This window comes from Drosophila innubila (assembly GCF_004354385.1).
Source record: "Drosophila innubila isolate TH190305 chromosome 3R unlocalized genomic scaffold, UK_Dinn_1.0 2_E_3R, whole genome shotgun sequence".
NCBI lineage: Eukaryota > Metazoa > Arthropoda > Insecta > Diptera > Drosophilidae > Drosophila > Drosophila innubila.
The window spans coordinates 669874-688633 of NW_022995380.1; the positions used below are offsets into that span (position 1 = coordinate 669874).

The 18760-nt window shown below is 37.4% G+C and overlaps 1 protein-coding gene across 2 annotated transcripts; it reads right to left on the reverse strand.

Moving 5' to 3' along the window:
* Positions 1-502: 502 nt before the first annotated feature.
* LOC117791139 (DNA-binding protein D-ETS-4) lies at positions 503-15890 on the reverse strand. 2 transcript variants are annotated; one of them, XM_034630806.1, is made up of 5 exons: positions 15136-15890; positions 3731-4553; positions 3493-3653; positions 1981-2134; positions 503-1920 (listed from the first exon to the last, which is right to left on the reverse strand). In XM_034630806.1, exons 1-5 carry the CDS (start codon positions 15172-15174, stop codon positions 1532-1534), a joined length of 1566 nt encoding a protein of 521 aa, XP_034486697.1. In that variant the 5' UTR covers positions 15175-15890; the 3' UTR covers positions 503-1531. The 2 variants fall into 2 exon arrangements, with proteins under 2 accessions (XP_034486697.1, XP_034486698.1); XM_034630807.1 differs by lacking the exon at positions 15136-15890 and adding an exon at positions 4859-5075.
* Positions 15891-18760: the final 2870 nt, after the last annotated feature.

Consider the following 18760-nt stretch of genomic DNA (forward strand, 5'->3'; position numbering starts at 1 on the left):
GGTGTGTGTGTGTGATTTTCAGTGATTTTTTTATTTTATTACTGGAATATTCGAACATGACAATATGTTAGTTAAATAAATAAATAAATAGTTTGCATGTCATAAATATGCACAATTTGCAATAAAAATAAACGTAAATCTTATATTTGTATTTGTATCTGTATCTCTAAATGTAAATATATCTGTGTCTGTGTTCGTGGAAGCAAAAGCGCTCAAACAATATCATTATTACTATTACCTATATCAATAACTATATATGTAAACTATATCTGTGTATGAATCTGCATATTTGTTTTGCATTTATTCTATATAAATTGTATAATGCATACGATATTAATGTGATAGTAATTACAAAAACAACTTAGCCAAACCGCCGGTTAAATAATTCAATGAAAATTGTAAAATAAATGTTCGAATGCAAATTGCGAATTGCAAAATGGAATATACAAATAATTAGAAGCATAACAACTGACTTTAGCGAATTATGCAACAATAACACGCCTTGTTTACCATTTACTTCATTTAACATTTAACCAAAAAATAAATAATTAAATTAACTTAACTTATTTCTATCCAACAGACAATTATATTCGCAAATACGTTACGTGTATACCAACACCAAAATAACAAAAATAAATAATAACTAAACATTTAAAGATGTTTTAACTGTTGTTTTAGGAAAAAAGGTCGAAAATTTTTTCACTTTTCATGCGAGAAGAGAAAAAATTTTCGAGAATTCTAAAACTACTCGTACTTGGGGAGATGGAGGAGTGAGTATAATCATATGTATTCATACTTGTGCTTATCATCTAATTGTATTCGTTACAAATTGTTCGTTTTGTTTGTGTTTTGTTGTTCATAGAACTTACTTTTGATATATCATAGATATATGGTTCCTAAAATTACCACAGCACCTTCATGCTGCTAACGTCTGCTGCCTCGTTCCCTTTAAGGTCCCTTGCCACTTTTAAAGTGCAACTGCTGTTATTGTTGTTGCCACATACTGGAATGTGTGTGTGTGAGTGACCCATGACCAAGTTCGCCACTGGCTACTAATGAAGGTCAATACACCAACACCAACAACAACAACAACACAATAACACTGGGGCATTTTGGGATCAGAGTTCAAGGGGCAACGCTTTAACAGACAACATTTGAATAAAGATGCCGCCGGTAAGTCAAACTCATGCAGTTTGTGGGCCCAACTGCCACGCCCACTTATGCAATTAAAATGATTGATTGGGTGAAGTAACTTAAAGCCTCGACAGGACGAACTTACCTTCGCCAGCTGTCATCGGCTTTAGCCTAATCAACTGAAGCTTCCGCCACAAGTTGAACTAATACACGAACTTACCTTCGTGCCTAAACTCTGCTAGAGATTATGTTTAGATATAGCTATAGATGTATAGTATATGTACAAGAACTAAAACTCGCTAGATCCTCAGGACTAGTCGAGCATAGTTACGGGGAGACCTACGACTACCAAAATAAATACGCTTAGAACTAGTCAACCAGACTCCCTGCTTACTCCTTACTGATGATAGGGCTGACAGAACTGGTAGACCAGACGCTGTGAACGCTCCGTTTTCTTCATGATGCCCTTCTTGTAGTATTGGCGAATGGAGCGCGACAGCTTGTCGTAGTTCATGGCTGGCCGATTCTTGCGTCGTCCCCACAATTTGGCCACGCGCACCGAATCCTCAATCTTGAAGATGCCCTTGCTGCGATCGATCCAGCGTATGGCGGTGCCATTCACTTGTGGCGCCGCCAGCAGCTCCTTGAGGAACTGCCACAGATGGATGGGCGAGCCACCGCCATTGCGAGAGCCGGCCGAACGTTTAGGAGGCGTGGCAGTGGGCGTGGCTGTGGCAGTGGCAGCCAATATAGCTGGTGTCTCACTAACCTCCATTTCATCCTCATCTGTGAATATTTCGAGATGGTTGTAGATATGATCGTGAATTGAATATATTTATGTCGAACCTTCGCTATCCTCAAGTTTCAGACTCTGCGCTGGATAAGCACTCGTTGGCCACATATCATTTGATGGCTGTACAGATTCCATGGTATGATTGCCCAGCTGATCGGCATAGGCCATCTTCCATATCTCCAGCTGTGCGTGCAATGTGCTGCCGCTCTAAAGATCCAATGGAAAGACAGAAAGAAAGAAAGTCACTAAAGATAAATTTCAATTGAGCCCAAAGTAAATCTCGCATAAATCTCAATCTACTCTCAGACGGCATATCAATTCGAATTCTATCTGCTAACTGCTCGCATAAATTATGCCTACGTTGCAGTTGCATCTGTAGTTGTAGTTGCCATTTGCCATTTGCCAGCAACAACAACATCAGCAGCAGCAGCAACAGCAGCAACAGCAACAACGACAACGAGAGAGCAGCAACAACAACAACAGCAGCGTCTTACTTTCACCTTGCAATGCCGTTGCTGGTCGTTGGCTCAATTCAAGTTGCTGTCATTTGAGCTGTTGCTGTTGCTGTTGTGGCTGGAACTGGCAACCACAACGACAACAACAACAGCTCGTAATCAACCAAGTGCTGTGCAGTTTCACCAAACAACCTTCACACATTCTTTCACCTTTACAGCCATGACCACGGTTACTAATATTTTCAACTTCTCTCTCTCTCTCTCTATGTCTCTCTATCTCTCTCTTTGCCTCTCTCGCTCTCGATTCAGTCGCGTTCGTTGCTCAAGTCTTTTGTTATCATTTTGTTGCACTCACCACAACAGCAGCCACTTTGATGCGACGCCATTTCACCCATTGGCAAATGTAATCATTGATATATTTTTGGCAAAGTGCTGACTGGCATTTTCAGCCAGAGGTGCTCTGGGTAGTGTGTTGAGGAGATGAGAGGAGAGGCGAGGCGAGGAGAGAAGAGGAGAGGGTAACGCATTTGGAGTAGTTTTTGATGCCGCAAGCTTTTTTGCCTAATTGTTGGCAACAGGTTTGTCGTTTTGGCGTTTGCTTTCCGTTTTGGTTGGGCCTGCTACCGATCAATGTTGTAGTTGTTGCTGTTGCTGTTGCTGTTGTTGCTGTTGTTGTTACTGTTGCTCTGGTCTGGGCCATGACGTCAACATCAGTTACGAAACTTGTTTCTTTTTAAGTTTTGGTTTTGGTTTTGGTTTTGTTATTTTGTTATTGTTTCTCTCCTTTCTCACTTTAAGTTAACTCAAGTCAAGTTAGTTGCTTTTGATTTTGAGCTCGCACGCGAAATTCAATTCAATTCAATTCAATTCAATCGCATTGATTGGTTATTGGTATTTTGTGTGGCTTCGTTATAGCCATACATTTTGGCCAGTTGCTTTTGCTTTTTCTTTTGCTTTTGGCATTTGCATTATCTTCTTGTATTATGCTTATTAGCTAGCCCATTTCGATTTTGTAATCGTCCAACAAGTTGAGTCAGTCACATGGTCAGAATTTATGTGTGTGTGTGCTGCTGCTATTGTTGTTTTTGTTGTTTTCAGTCGTGTACTCACCTCGGGTAGACGACGCGTGAATTCCTCCTCGCTGAGTAATGCGAGCGCAGCGCCGTCTTCGTTGAAATGCAACTCGAGATTCAAAGCCGGCGGCAGCTTGAACTGTGCCAGGGTGGATCGTAGCCATGCGTGCACCTGGGCGGACGTCCAAGCATTGGGATCTAAGAGGGTTACCAATAAACATTATAGTATAAACAATCACCAATCAATCACAATCACCTCCATCGATTGGACTCACCCTGCGATATTTGCAGCTCCGCACAGATGGCGTCCGCCTCACGCTTAGCATGCTCCAGGGCCAGCGATATGACCGGCTCAAAGTCACCGCGCACCTCAGCTAGGCCCCCGATGAAGGACTCCAGTGCCAGGGGCTTCAGGTTGTGCTTCCTCTGGAACGATGTGTCCTCCAGGCACTCACGCAGCAGCTGATGATTGCTCTTTGTCCCGGTCAGTGGCTCCTGTTGCTGCAGCAGCGAATTCAAGTCGATGAAACTCTCGACGTCCGCATCCAGAGGCTCCGCCTTGATGCTGCCGCTGTCACCGCACGCCGATCGAGGCGATGGCGTCTCACAGTTGGACTCTGGCGGCGATGGCGGCAAAATGTGCAACTCCTGCTTAATGCTCGTCGCGTCAAGTAACTCGTGCTTAATGCTCGTGGCTTCCAAGGATGGACACGGGCTGCTCAGGCAATCGTAGCTGCCGTTGAATTTACTATAAGCAAACGAGGCAAACTCCGACTGCTGCGGACTGGACTGGGGCGAGGGATAGGCACTGTGCGGGTAGGCCGGAGGTGGCGGTATCAACTGATGGCTGGATATGGGATAGGCGGCACCTTGCACTGGCTGCTCCTGGGAGCAATCCCAGGCACTCTCGATCTTAATCTGTGGCGCGTTGTACTGGTAAACAGTGGTCGGTATGCCCGCGTCCTCCGGCAGTGACAGCAGTGACAGGTCAAAGTTATCCGCATAGGCATAGGCGGTGTATTGATCCGACGGTGTGTGACTCTGGAATTCTTCTGTGCTCACCGCGGCGCCAAGTTTAAACTGTGAACTGTGCGGCATCTATGGGGGAAGAGCGAGTGTAAAAGATAGAGAAGAGAACTGTTAGTTTGACTGCTAATTGAGCTCAATAACTTCATTTTAATAAAAATGTTTAATTAGCACTTCGAAAATAAAAGATGGAAGATCAAAGTCTGTTTTTCTCTCTCCCTTTTCTTCAGCTTTATATTATTTTATTGTTGCTGCTGCCTTTCTAATTTCAACTGACTGGCACCTACCTGCCTCAAATGTTACAACAGCAGCAGCAACAACAGCCGCTGCATATGACAATAATTCGCTTTTGATTTCGATTTGTTTTTAATGTTAACCTTAAGTTTCCAAGCGTATCGCTGCGGTATCCAAATGCCAAGCCGCAGTCGACAAAAGCACGATTCGTACTAAGCTTAAAGCCACATTGGCTTACTCATTTATCAACTTAAATTCCGAGCTGAGCCGAAGCCAAGCTATACTGGTCCATGGACTATGACTGACTCGATTCCCGAGACTGTGACGCCAAGAAAATTGATTGTAAAAAAACCCAAAGCCCAACTGAGCCTTAGATCGCCAGGGGAAAGAGAGAAGGCTTATGAACCTAAACTTATAATAACCTCAGAACAATGACTAGATGGAAATCAAAGCAAACTTATTTAATCACAAGTTTTCACATTGTGATTTTTGTATTGTACCCTTAACTCAGATTTATTCTATACTCTATCGTTCTTAATTAGTTCGTATTTAGAGTTAAGAGCGTCATAATAGCCTGCAGTGTAATAAATAAACATAAATTTTCGCTTTCTGTGCAGCTGCTTTTTGCTTTGGATGTTTGATTTTTATTATTATCTACAATTTTTGCCTCTGAGTGAGTGCTGGTAAACTGGTTTTTCATTAAGCTCTCACAGCAGTCGCCAGACCTAGCCAGGCCAGTCCTAGCGGGTGGCAGAAGGAGGGGGATCGAGGTGAAGGGATGGAGGGGTGTCTGTGATTTTGTGCTGTGCGCTTATTATTAATTTAACAGCTCATTCTGGATTTTCCGATTTGCAGTTTTAGCTCGAGAGCGCAATGACAGACCCAGATCTGTGGGACAGCCAGTCGGTGAGAGAGGAGATTGTGTCAATAGAATATTGACGTCGTCGTTTGTTTAGTTTTTCAACCAGTCACGAAGTTAATACAATTTCCATGTTTTAATTGTACGAGCACTGGGCGTATGAGTGATTTTCGTTGTTAGCTTTTCTCAGCTGGCTGTTAATTGGCAGCGCTAAAACTTAGATTAAACATTGCATAGTTAAATTATTATTATCAGAAAAAGTACATTTCTTAGACCCAGAAGGGTGCTTCCCCCGACATTCTTTGGTTAATCTGCGATCCTATAAGGAGAACTGGCCAAGTGAATCAACAGACTTGCACAGCTGCCAACAGCAGCAGCAGCAGCAAGTGACTCAATAAAAATAACCATTAAATCTGCTAAGAGTGCTAAGCAAAGTGCATATTTATTAGCTAGCATTGTGGGAAAGGGAGGTTGGCTTGTGGATGGGGGGAAGGCTAGCTTGTGAAGAGACGGGCATATGTCTCACACTTGCTGCTATTTATAGACCATAAACAATCACAGTCTCAGCCTCAGCCTACATTTTTATGGCAAAGCAATTCCTTTCCCTTAACTGATACGAGTATCATCATGAATTGCGCAAAAAAAAAATCGAAATTTCTTAATTGGTTATTGGAGAAACAATCTTCTTACTTTGTTGAGCCAAAAGAAAAATACCGAGCTAACCTCAACAAAATTTCGACTATAAGATACTCGTTACCCAATTTAAATATCTATAAATTGTATCTCTATATTTTTCTAACTCAACGGTATACAAATGACAAACTACTAGTGATGTGAATATATACTGAAATACATTTACATTTTGATATAAAACTCGAATCAAAGTTTAGATTTTCATTACTATTACAAACATTTTGGCACTTACCCATAACGACTGCCATAAAATTATTTCAAAGTTCAACTATCATTAGTTATTGGTAGTCGTGAAATTTTTCTAAAACTATATAACTAAAAAATTTTTCGGAGAGTAGTTTTATGTGCGTACTCACTATACATAATCTTAAAAGAGCATTTTGGCATGTTCTAAGAATTTTCTACAAAAAAGCAATATGCTATGCTCCAAAATTATTGAATAAAATAAAATTGATTTTCAAATAAAATAAAAATGACTATCAGGTATGTTCTACAAATTTATAAGAGCGATATAGCAACCGAAAAGCAATTGTTGGTATTCCTGAAAATAGAAACCATTGCTTTCAACTGCCTGAAAAAAATTTTTAGAGATTTGACAAAATTAAATATTTATTTATTTATCTATTGTATAAATTAAACTAAATTGAATAAAAAATGCAAAAAAAAATATGTTCGAAAATATTAAATCTCCGACATTTTAGGAACACCAACATTTCATACGGTTGTTTTCAAAAACATTTCTCTTCAAAATCCCTTGAGATTATATGATATTATAACATTAACATAACCTGTGAACCTGCTGTTACCCCACCCTCCAGGCGTGCTCAAAACGAAATTAATTTGCTTAATATCTTAGTTGTTAACAATCCGATCGCTTTGAAATGTTCAGCATACATCATAAAGGTGGCAATCTATACATATGCTGAATTTCAAATCTGTACCTGTAAGTTGGCCTTGTAATTATATATATTTTAGTTTATTTTTAATGAGAGTTGATTTGAGGAGCGTGGCAAAATTCTGAAGCAAGCAAACCAAATTTGGTAGCTCTAGCTCTAATAGTTCTTGGGCAATCCTTATGAATTCTCCGTAGATTAATAAATTTGAACACCGCTTGGTTGCGAAAATAAATTGATCCACTCTATATTCAATCTTTTCCCGATATTCAAAGGCGCAAAGAAACCAGAAAGAGAGATTTAAAATTTAAAACAAACATTGGAAGCTTTGTGTGTGGGACTCCGAGAATTAGGTGAGACAAATGTGAGTTCCTTAGCACCTATAGTGTCTAAATTCAGTTGTCCATATAGACGGGCGGACGGACATTTTGATGCTGATCAAGAATATACGTACTATATAGGCTCTGCCACGCACCCTTCTACATGTTACATAGATTGCAACGAACACAATATACCCTTGTTCGCTACGAATAACGAGTATACAAATTGGCATTTATTTTCAATATAGTATTATTGATTTATTTGGGTTCGCTTTGACCATTAAGTACCCGACACAATGCCCACATTCTCAGAGGCTTGTGGCAATTAGATCACTCGGGTTATTCCATATTATATTTCCTGCTATTCACTTTGCGCAAACAAACAAACAACGACAAGAACAACAAACACAAAAAACGTAGTCCGTAAATTTTAATTAAATGTTTCAATACAATAAATGCTCAATTTCTGACGAAGTTTCCAATAACCTACAAATACAAATTTTATTACAATATCTGAACGAACAAAAGACTTATTGTGCTGTATTTAGCCAACGTACTGTCCAGCAATACAACCATATTTCATTGGTAACTCTGACATGACACGCCTGTCAATAAAACTATCAGCTCAGATTTGAAAACCAAACGTCAGAATAAACATGTATATGTACAATGTACATATATGTGTAAATTGTACATACTTACAAGCTTTTGGGTATATGCATAATGTAGCTGACTCGTTAAAATATCACCCACAATAAACGTCACAAATTGATAATTTAAAAAATAACATGATATAGTTGTTCTTGTTATTCCTGTTTTTGTTCCTGTTTATTTCAATCGAAAAACATACATAGAAAACCCCAAATAGCCAGCGGCTTTGGTGTCAAAGTTGGCACAACAATGGCTAAAACTAACAACAACAACGACAGCAAATGAAACAAAAGTATTTTAACCACAACGACAATTGAGAATGAGAATTGAACTGACAGAATAATTGGCAGGCGGGTATTTCTGTAGTTGCCGATTGGTATTTTTAGAATAGCCACAACTTTTAATAGATCCATTTAAATGACAGGTCTATTTTTAAAGACATTTACAGAAGTGTAAAAAAAATCGTTTAACAAAAATTGTGTACATTGTGTCATAAAATTTTAAGCTTTTATTTTTGGTAGAATAACATTCGTAGATCAATCGATAAAATCAAAGATTAAAAGCAAAGCAAACGGATAACAAATAAAAATATAATCCTATAAATAAAACAAAAGAACTTGTATTATATATCGTATCGTTTGTTCTGTATTATTCTAATAATTATTCTAAATAATTTACTCTCACTATAATACAATGAAATCTAAGGCGTTGACTCGATTGTACCATATTTTATGATAAAAACAATGATAATAACAAATAAAAACTTGCACTTCTGAATTCTTATGTATGTATATGTGTACTAACACATATATGGCAAATGCTTAAATATTCAATCTCGAAGTGCTTGTTTTAAATCTTTCAGCTTAATGCTTCAGTTCTCTGATTAAAATCTTAAAGCAGTCTACAAAATCTAACAAAACAGAAATGAAATCATAACTGAGTCATGTTAAACAAACACATGCACACACTGAAAACTCGCAATAAATTTATTAAAAGTCGAACAAAAGAAAAACAACACAAAATGTAAATAAAGAAGAAGCGTAGGCCAAAATTCAGAGCAAGTCTCTATGTGGTACAGGCAATATATTTTAAATATGACACGACGAGCAATATTCACATTTAATAAAACTTTGTTACTTCAATATTGGGAAAAAAACTCTACTAAAAATTAGCAACAATAATATTCAACAATCTGGCTAAGTAATAAATTGAAATATAGTATGCTGGCAAACCAAAAACAAGTTTAGCAATTTGTATGACTTTGGGCCAATAGCAACAAAATAACAAAATTCATTAGAACAATTCACAGACATAGTCAAGAATGTGGCATAGTTGTCTGCATGTGTGTGTGTGTGTGTGTGAGTGTGTGTGTGTATGCTATGCTTTGCCTAATAATAAAATCAAGTTTACGTTTACGTTGTCAGAACGTTCCTCTTAACAGCGACAAAAGCTTTAATAAAGCGACGATCAGATAAGAAGCTGTGGCCAAAAGAACCCGCCAAAAGCATATAGAACTCAGCCAGGCCACCAGCTTGTTTACAATCGTAGTCTTTGTCCGTCGTAGTTGTTGTTGTTGTTGTTCAAGCTGTTGTTGCTCAAGTTTATAATAAACGAAATGGCCAACGCCTAAGGCAAGCACACGATCTATATAAATAAATTAAGCATGGCTTTGCATGGGGCGCGCCCAGGCCATGAGTGGATATAGAAGACAAAGAAACCATTTGCCAACCTTGGGCCAGGCAGCATTGCGCATACGACGTGTGTGCGACAAAAGGTTGCCCCCCCTGTGGCAGCAAAGTGAAGGGTAGCAGCCAGTTGGCCAATGCAATTGCAGCAGCCTTGAAAGCTACTTTGCTGCCATGATGTTGATGCCAGCTTGATGTTGAATTATTGCCAAGTGTTACTTAAATTAATTTATATTTATTTGTATCTTTGAACTAAATAAAACAAACTATGCAAATGTGCAAAGCCTCAGGTGTTCATCGGCAAAAGACAGACTGACTGAAGGCTTGGTTCACTGGCGACAATTGTCGGGTAATCTGTTCTAATCGCATTATGACTATGAAATCAACATAATGAAAAACAGAAACAGAAACAGAAACAGAAACATAAAAAATAAAGACAAACCCCCAAAGCCGTTCTCCGCTCAAGCGAAAAATTGTTTAATTAATTACGAGAGGGCCAGAGTGCGCGGCGTTAACTACGTTATGGGCCACGTTAAGAGTGTTGAGCCGCTGTCAACAAACAACAGCAGACAATACACAATACACAACAGAAAAGAGTCAAAAGCATAAGTGCACAAATCCACGTATGCACACAGCTACGAGTAGATACTCAGATATTCATACTCGTAGATACTTAGATACAACTTGTATGCGTGGGTTAAGCTGTCACTGAGACAAGAATTATTTCTGCTTATTTTTACATCGCTCGTTAGTTGTTTTGTTAGTTTCATTTTTTACTTTATTTCATTTGGTTTGTCTTGGCTTCGCTTCGCTTTTAGTACGTATAGATCACAGTTCGTGACTGCGCGATTTTTAATTGTGTTCTCTTTGGATAATGTCGTTTACATTGCATTTAATTGTCGACATTTCATGCAACAATAAATTGTTGCTACGAGTACACAAGGTGAAACACTCGGGCTCGTTATAGTAAATCTTGTTTAGTCAGCCTTCAAGTGATCACTGCATTTCAATTATGCTTTAAGCCTGTCCATAACATTGCATTACAGCATGGCTAAAAGGTTTCTGCAGCTGGTAGATAACACACTGAGAACTATTTATGCAAAATAGACATGCAAATTTGTGGAATTGTAGCAAATTGTCGTATGACAACTGTTCCGGGATATTGAAAAGGTTGCAACCCTTTGGGTATTTCAATAAATGTACGCAAATTCCAGTTTATTAAAAAATAAAGTTAAATATTCATTAAGGCCCAATTGCTCAATGCTTTTAATAAGAATAGATGACAAATGCTTTACAGTTTCAGGATTTAATTTTAATTTTTTTTTGTGTTGTATTTATTATTGAAATACATTAAAATGGGCAAAACAGGGTATATTGGCTTTAAGTAAGGGTTACCGGTTTTTTTAATGTGTCGGTTTCGAAATATCGGTATCATTATGGTTCACAAGGAATAAAAAAAATTTTGCAAAGATGTTTAGATAACTTTGATGCATAAACAAATATGCTTTGATTTGAGGAAAGACCTATTTATTCCGAATTATATGAAAGTTTAAAATCAAAATAAGTTTACAAAGCAATGATTACACCTTAACAGAATACTTTAATTTAATGCTTGATTGATCGAAAACTAACCATTATACATGAATTTGTCATTAAATTCTTATTTTTGGTGCTGGTATCATACAAAAAAAGGTTTTTTCGGTTATAGTTTCCCTTGCAGATACCAACTTCAATCAGTTAATTTCGGTTACGGCTTAATCCCTAGATATTTGAAAAAGAAATAAAGAAATGCAATCCAATCGCAGAATTTCATGTATATTATTCTAATTATATTTGTGTAAAAAAGGTAAAATTTCGAATATTTAAAAAAAATTAAATGTACACCGACCATCAGCGAAAATAATGATATAGTTCATGAATGACTTCATTCGATTAACTTAATGACCCGTTCATTTGAGCTCTCTATGAACAAAATGACACTACCCCAATATTCAAAATTATTCCAGCATTTGTTGCCACGATTGGGGAAAACCCAAACATTCGAGATGCACGACTGTTAGATGCCTAGTACTCCTATCTTTGCAACCATTCGATTCAAACACCATATGTGAAATTAAATTTAAAAAATAAAAATAAATATAAACATGTACAGAAAAGATAAGAACTTACAAATAATAGAAGAACTATATATCTGTATATACAAGATGAGACACCCCTTCGTGGATTCCTACACGAGTCACCCGAATCGCAGGCGAGAGATCTATCTGTTTGAATACTCTCCTGATAAAGTGTATTTCATTTCATCATTTGTCAATTTTGCGCTTGTTTTTTTGTACATATTTGTATTAATTGCAGACAAGTAAACAGTTAGCTAAAATAGTTTGATTATTAAATAATTAAAAATATATATATATATATATACTCGTAGTTTAATTAATAAAAATATATCATTGCTTGCAATTTCATTAAATTTTTAAACTATTAGTAACTTTAATTCAAATATTTTCTTAGCTTATTAACCGCTCGATACACAATTTTCCGCAAGAATCTGCAAAGTACGAGTATCACACATTCTGTGTTGCAAATCTCAAAGTTGTGGCTTCAAAAGATCTCTTGATATTAGTTTTAATTCTAATACATATTATACAGACAATTTGACATTGCATACCATTGGGAACTGGGCTACAAATTGAATTGTTAAATAAATTCGTATATAGATACAAGACTCTACAGGCATGAAAAGAAAAAATTAATGAAGAAGGCAACGGAAATAAATGTAGTTGTCAATATTATTCATTAGTCTATTATTATTATTATTGTTCATAAAAATATTACAATTTCTTTTCTTCATTTCTGATTAATAATGTATTATAATTACCTATCGTCACAACTCAGTAAGTAAAATTAAAGCTAAGTTGCTTATAGACAAAAGTTTAAGCATTCTGAGCATAAGACATACTAACAAGTATTTTGTCTGCTTGAGAAGATGGCTATTCACAGGAGGTACTATGTGTGATAATATTTATCCACAAAGCACATACCAATAATCCATTGCACTTACTGATTTGAGTTATGCCTAAACTATGGCTATTCAGTTGGCCCATAGCTATTTAGACACCTCAAATAGGTAAGCATTCAGCTGTAAGCCCTCTGAGAGCAATGTAACCGCTTGCTCACACACACCTACACCTCCACCTACACCTACACACTCACACCCACACCCACAATAGTAGACGTGCCCATCCCAATGTCTAGATATCTGGCCTGAGTGGCAGAGTGGCAGAGTGGCAGGCTTGGCTTATGGGTTGACGGCTTGGTCGATGACTTGGTCTGCCCATCGAGTCTTCTGCTTGTCATTATGCAACGCACGCATGGACAATTATTCTGTGGAAAAGACATTGTGCCAGCCAACTCATTTTCAATTTGCATAAGAGCCCGGCGACATCTTCAATGTTCGTTTAGTGTGCGATTTGCAAATCGAAAGACAACAGCGCCAACAACAGCAACCACATAATAAGTACAAGTATAAGTTTATTGTAATAACAACAATTCGAAATTACTTAGCCACACCCAAATGCCAAATGTCCAGCCAACGTATTACATTCTGTAATGAATATTAGTATGAGTTTCTGTTTGATTGATATTCAACAATATTTGAAAATGACTTAAGGGCTTGCACTTGCATCTAGACAACTGTTGCTATTTCTGCATTTCTGTAACTGTCGCTGAATAATTCTTGATTATTGTGAAAACTGCAAAGGCTGAAAAAAAAACTTGTCAGCAAGTTTAGAAAAATATTTATGTCATGTCAGTTTTTCTTTCTATTTCTTTTCTTTTCTATTGCCTGCTCTGACGCCTGCGAAAGCGGCAAATGCGCTTGCATTTTTAATTGTTGGCCGTAGTATTTATTTTATTATGTCCATAAATATAATGAGGCATAAGTGTGTTGGCTGGCTGCTGCACCACTGCACCACAGCAACACCACTTCAATGTGCAATTGCAAACGTTGTTTGCTGTTGTGCCTTCTGTGTCAGCAATTGGAAACGCGAGAAGCTCGGAAAGACGCTTCTACGACTTGCCAGCGAAGATTGACAACGACAACAGTAACAGCAACAGCAACAGCAATAGCAACAACAACGTTGTGGCAGCAACAGCAGCAACAACAACAACAGAGGCAACGACGTGCAAAATCGCAGCAGACACATTTCCATCAAATCAATCAAAAATGGTAAATACAAGTTTTTTTTTTCCTTTTTGTTTTTGCTATTGCGGCAAACGTCAAACTCAGTGTATAGCATATATAGAGCTTAAGTAGGTCCAACAAAAGTATCTGATGCTTGTTGTCTGTCTGTATGTCTGTATGTCTGTTTGTCTGTCCGCCTGTCTAGCTGTCCATTTGCCTCTCTATGTGCTTCTGCTGCTGCTGATGCTGCATTGGAATGCACTTTCCGAGTGAAATGCCAGCTTGACATTGTTGCTGCTATTGGTGTTGTTTCTGCTGTTGCTGTTGTTGGTATTTGGTGTTGTTATTGTTGCCGTGCCATAGTTGACAATCATTTAGAATCACTTCTTGCAAAATGAAAGCATCTTTTGAAAGTTGCTGCCATCGTTTGATGCCTCCACGTCGGTGTTGCTGCTGCTGCTGCTGCCGCTGCTACTGTTGTTGTAATTAAAACGAAATGCCATAAGACAAATGGAAAATACAACTGGCAAGTGTAACAACAACAACAACAACAACAGCAACAACTACAACATTAACAGTAACAGCAGCAACATTAACGTCTATGGCAGACAATGCGACGCAGTGCGACTCTCACCTAGTGACACTCATTTGTGCCTGTCTACCTTTGAGATACTTGTACACATACACACACACACACACACACACACACACACACAACATCATACATATCTGAGCAAGCATATTTATGCGAATGTATGTATGCGTGTAGACTCGTACTTTTGCTAATTAAAAGTCAGATGATGGCAGCCTCCTAAAGTTAATAAGCATCGCTATGGCTGCCAAAAACATTATCTGCCATATGCTAGGCCAATTGCGCAAATTATTTGAGATGAAGATACATATGTACATATGTACATACGTTATGTACTCGTGTGTGTTTACATTTAGCTATTTTCACTGCTGATAAGAGCAAGCGAATAGGTTATCAGCTGTCAGCTATCAACTGCTTGTAGTTACTATACTCAAAGGCGCCCACTCGTGGCCCACACTTTACAAATACATTATATATATATAGTATGTAGACACTTTATATAGTTGCAAATATGATCATAATAAATAACACGCCTTTGACTTACCTCAGCGTTTGTCATGTACATCATTTTCTCATACTCCATTTTTGCACTTCTTGTTATTTTCACGTTAATCAAAGATTCGCGCTTTGTATCTACTTTAACTATCCGCTGTATCTTTGTAGCTGTATCTGGTAGTTTGTTATTTTTCACAACGTTTGGCGTGTGCGTGCAAATTCAACGTTAGTCTGCGAAAGTCTAGCGCTCTTATTGGCTGTCTCTTTCTGGCACGCGTCTGGCTCGCTCACTCGCTCTCTTTCTATCTTTCACTTGACTGTTGTGTTATTTCGGGTATATTCAAATGTTTAAATTTGTTAATTCAGTTTTTTTTTTTGTAGTTGTAGTTGTTTTTGTTGCTTCAACACTTTTTGTTCATAATGTGCAGTATATATTTTAGTATTTAAAATTTTATGTTTTTGATGTGTTTCCTTTTTGTATATTTTTTAATGTTGTGCTTTGCTTCGTTTTTGTTTTGAGCCCTGGCGTTGCCTTGAGGATGAGGCCAGTTTAATGAATTTCACAGCATTTTATTGTTAAAATTTCCACTTGCAAACTTGTTGCTCTCTTTCACACACATTCTTTTGCTTACACTGTTCCTCTCTTTCTCTCTTACTCGCTCTCTCTCTTTTCCACTCTCTTTTTCTCTGTCTCTTACACTTTTTTACGTTCAATCGTCCGCTGTGAACCGTTCACAATGTCTTCACGCTCATTTCTGTGCGCTGCGATCGCATCGATCTCGTTGCTTACCTCATACGACGCAAGCTTTTGAGCCGCAAACCGGTTTCGCAAGCTCTCCTTCGAAGCTTTGATTTTGTTGGCAGCTTTTTGCAAAGCTTAACTATTGCTGTTGCGTTCTACCACAAACTTGATCAATCTCGAGAAGCATGCAATTAATTGTTGCACTAAAAATTTAACTAACAATCAAAACTGCAAACCTCCCAAAATTTGGGGATGGTTCGTTTTGTTGGTTCGACCACTTTAACCCTGGCTCAATTTAATAATACAAGTTTTTTCTTCCCAATTATATTAATAATCCCTTGATTTGTATACGACAAAAGAATTTTGTAATATAGATAATTGCTATTGTTTTTAAGCGAATATATAATATCCACAATCCACATTTTTCAACTCAAAAGCTGGGACTAGGAATTGATTTTAAATCTATTGTTTCTTAGTGAAAACTTTATTGAATTGACCAAAAATTAAGAATTTGTTTTACAATCGATTATTTTTTTTGTATTATTTCTTATTGGATCAGCAATTTTTAAAAGATTTTTTAAGTTTCGGTTCATGGGTAACTGGAAAACCCTGAATCTAAACGGTATTGTGGGAATTGACTTAGGATCGATTCGCAGCTTTGCTACGCACACGCCTGTTCTTTGTGGGGTTCTTCGGAAATAGAAACTGCCAGAAACTGAGTTGGGGGCAATTTTCCAGACACACGCTCACAGTGTGCGACTTTGTCTGTGTTCGTGAGTGTGTGTATGTGTGTGTAGTATTATCGTTTCCGCTTCCGCTACATAAGACGCAAAGACAACGGCAACAATGGCGGAAACAGCAAAACACAATTTCAAAAGACTCTTTGACATTTATATATCATTGCACAATGAAAATTCTGCAATTTTTGACAAGTCATAAAAAGCACATGACAACTGCAATGATGACAGTTCCAAATGCATCGGCAACGGCAACGGCAACTTCAATTCCACTTCCAACTCCATCCTCCAACGTCTCTGCCCTGTGGCAAGTCTGGGCCGGACAATGACTTCAATGCCGGAGTCGGCTGCTGGTTGTTGACGAGTACATCGAAATCAAATTATGCTGTCCTTCCCTTTTTGATGCCATTAAGTTTTAAGCTCACAGCAATGCAGTCAAGTATTTGCAGAGCACACGCAGCATTAGGAGAGTTAGGCAGTAACAAAACTAAAACAAAATCATAAGCAAGGCAGTAATTGATAACAAATATATTTATTTGATTATCAACAAGATGCTCTTGCTGATAAATGAATTAAATAGCAAATACAAAGCTTTTACGTTAGCAAAATTTCACTGATCGACTTAGCTTTAGTCACATGGATTTGTATGATAACACTAGGCATTTTTTTACTATTAAACGAAGTAATGTTCCTTTTTGGGCCCCAGGGTGCAGACAACAACTTTAAAAAATGTTTTATCGTAGGTATTTTTAGACCCCGTACTTAACAAAACTACAGGGGTCTATTGGGTTTGTTTTAACGAATATGTGCGTAACAGGCAGAAGGAGGCGTGGCAGACCCTATGAGGTATATATATTCTTGATCAGCATCAACAGCCGAGTCGATATAGCAATGTCCGTCTGTCCGTCTGTCTGTCCGTCTGTATGAGCGCCTAGATATCAGAGACTAGAAGAGATAGAGACCCCAAGCTTGGTATGTAGGTTTCTCTTAATTGCAAGCAGATCAAGTTTGTTTCAAATTTCGGCCACGCCCCTTTTATCGCCCACAAATTTAAAAATAAAATTTCATATCCAAGTTTTAAGCACAATTTTAAAGCTAGTGACACCAAATTTGGTATGTAGATTCCTCTATCTTGCAGGCACGTCAAGTTTGTTTCTTTTTTGAATCGGACACTATATCATATAGCGCCCATAGGAACAATCGGTCGAAAATCAAGCTTTAGTATGAAAAACTTTTTTGTTTTATGAGATATCTAAAGCAAACTGATACACTAAGCACATGACTTGGTTTTATATATCCTTTCCAAAGATGGTTCAAATCGGACCACTATATCATATAGCTGTCATAGGACCGATCAAGTGAAAATCAAGTCTTAGTATGAACAACTTTTTTGTTTTTTGAGATATCGTTACCAAACTGATAGAATATACATAAAACTTGGTTTTATATATCCTGTCCAAAGTTGGTTCAAATCGGGCCACTATATCATATAGCTGTCATAGGACCGATCGGGCGAAAATCAAGTCTTAGTAAGAAAAACTTTTTGGTTTTATGAGATGTCATAACCAAACTTATAGAATATGCATTTAAGTTAGTCTTATACATCCTTACCGAAGTTGGTTCAAATCGGTCCATTATATCATATAGGTGTTATAGGACCGATCGGGTGAAAATTAAGTCTTAGTATGAAAAACTTTTTTGTTTAATGAGATATCGTAACCAAACTTATTTAATATGCATAAAACTTTGTTTTATTAATCTTGTCTAAAGTTGGTTCAAATCGGACCACTACATCATATAGCTGTCATAGGACCGATCGGGCGAAAATCAAGTCTTAGTATGAAAATCTTTTATGTTTTATGAAACATTGTAACCAATATGGTAGAATTTGCATTTAAGTTAACTAAAAATTTTTTAATTTTTTCCATAGTTAGTTTTTGCCACAGTGTCTCCGACAGTCGAGTATTCTTGACTGTAGCACCGTCCGACTAGTTTTAATTAAACTTCCTAAAATTCTAGTAAAATTCGACATAAAATTTCATACATATCCACAAAGAACTGAAGTACCGACGTGGAATATTTTTTATTGACATAAAAAAGTGTATTGATCAAAACAATGTTTTACAAAACTACTTAAACAAAAAATTAAAAAATAAACTTAAAAATAAATTCCTTGTTGGGATATTATATCAGAA

Coding starts and splice junctions, on each gene's coding strand:
- LOC117791139 (XM_034630806.1), bottom strand. CDS start 15,174: ATGGAGTATGAGAAAATGATGTACATGACAAACGCTGAG. Junction 4,554..15,135: donor TGTACATGACAAACGCTGAG/GTAAGTCAAAGG, acceptor CTTCCCCCATAG/ATGCCGCACAGTTCACAGTT. Junction 3,654..3,730: donor GGAGCTGCAAATATCGCAGG/GTGAGTCCAATC, acceptor TAACCCTCTTAG/ATCCCAATGCTTGGACGTCC.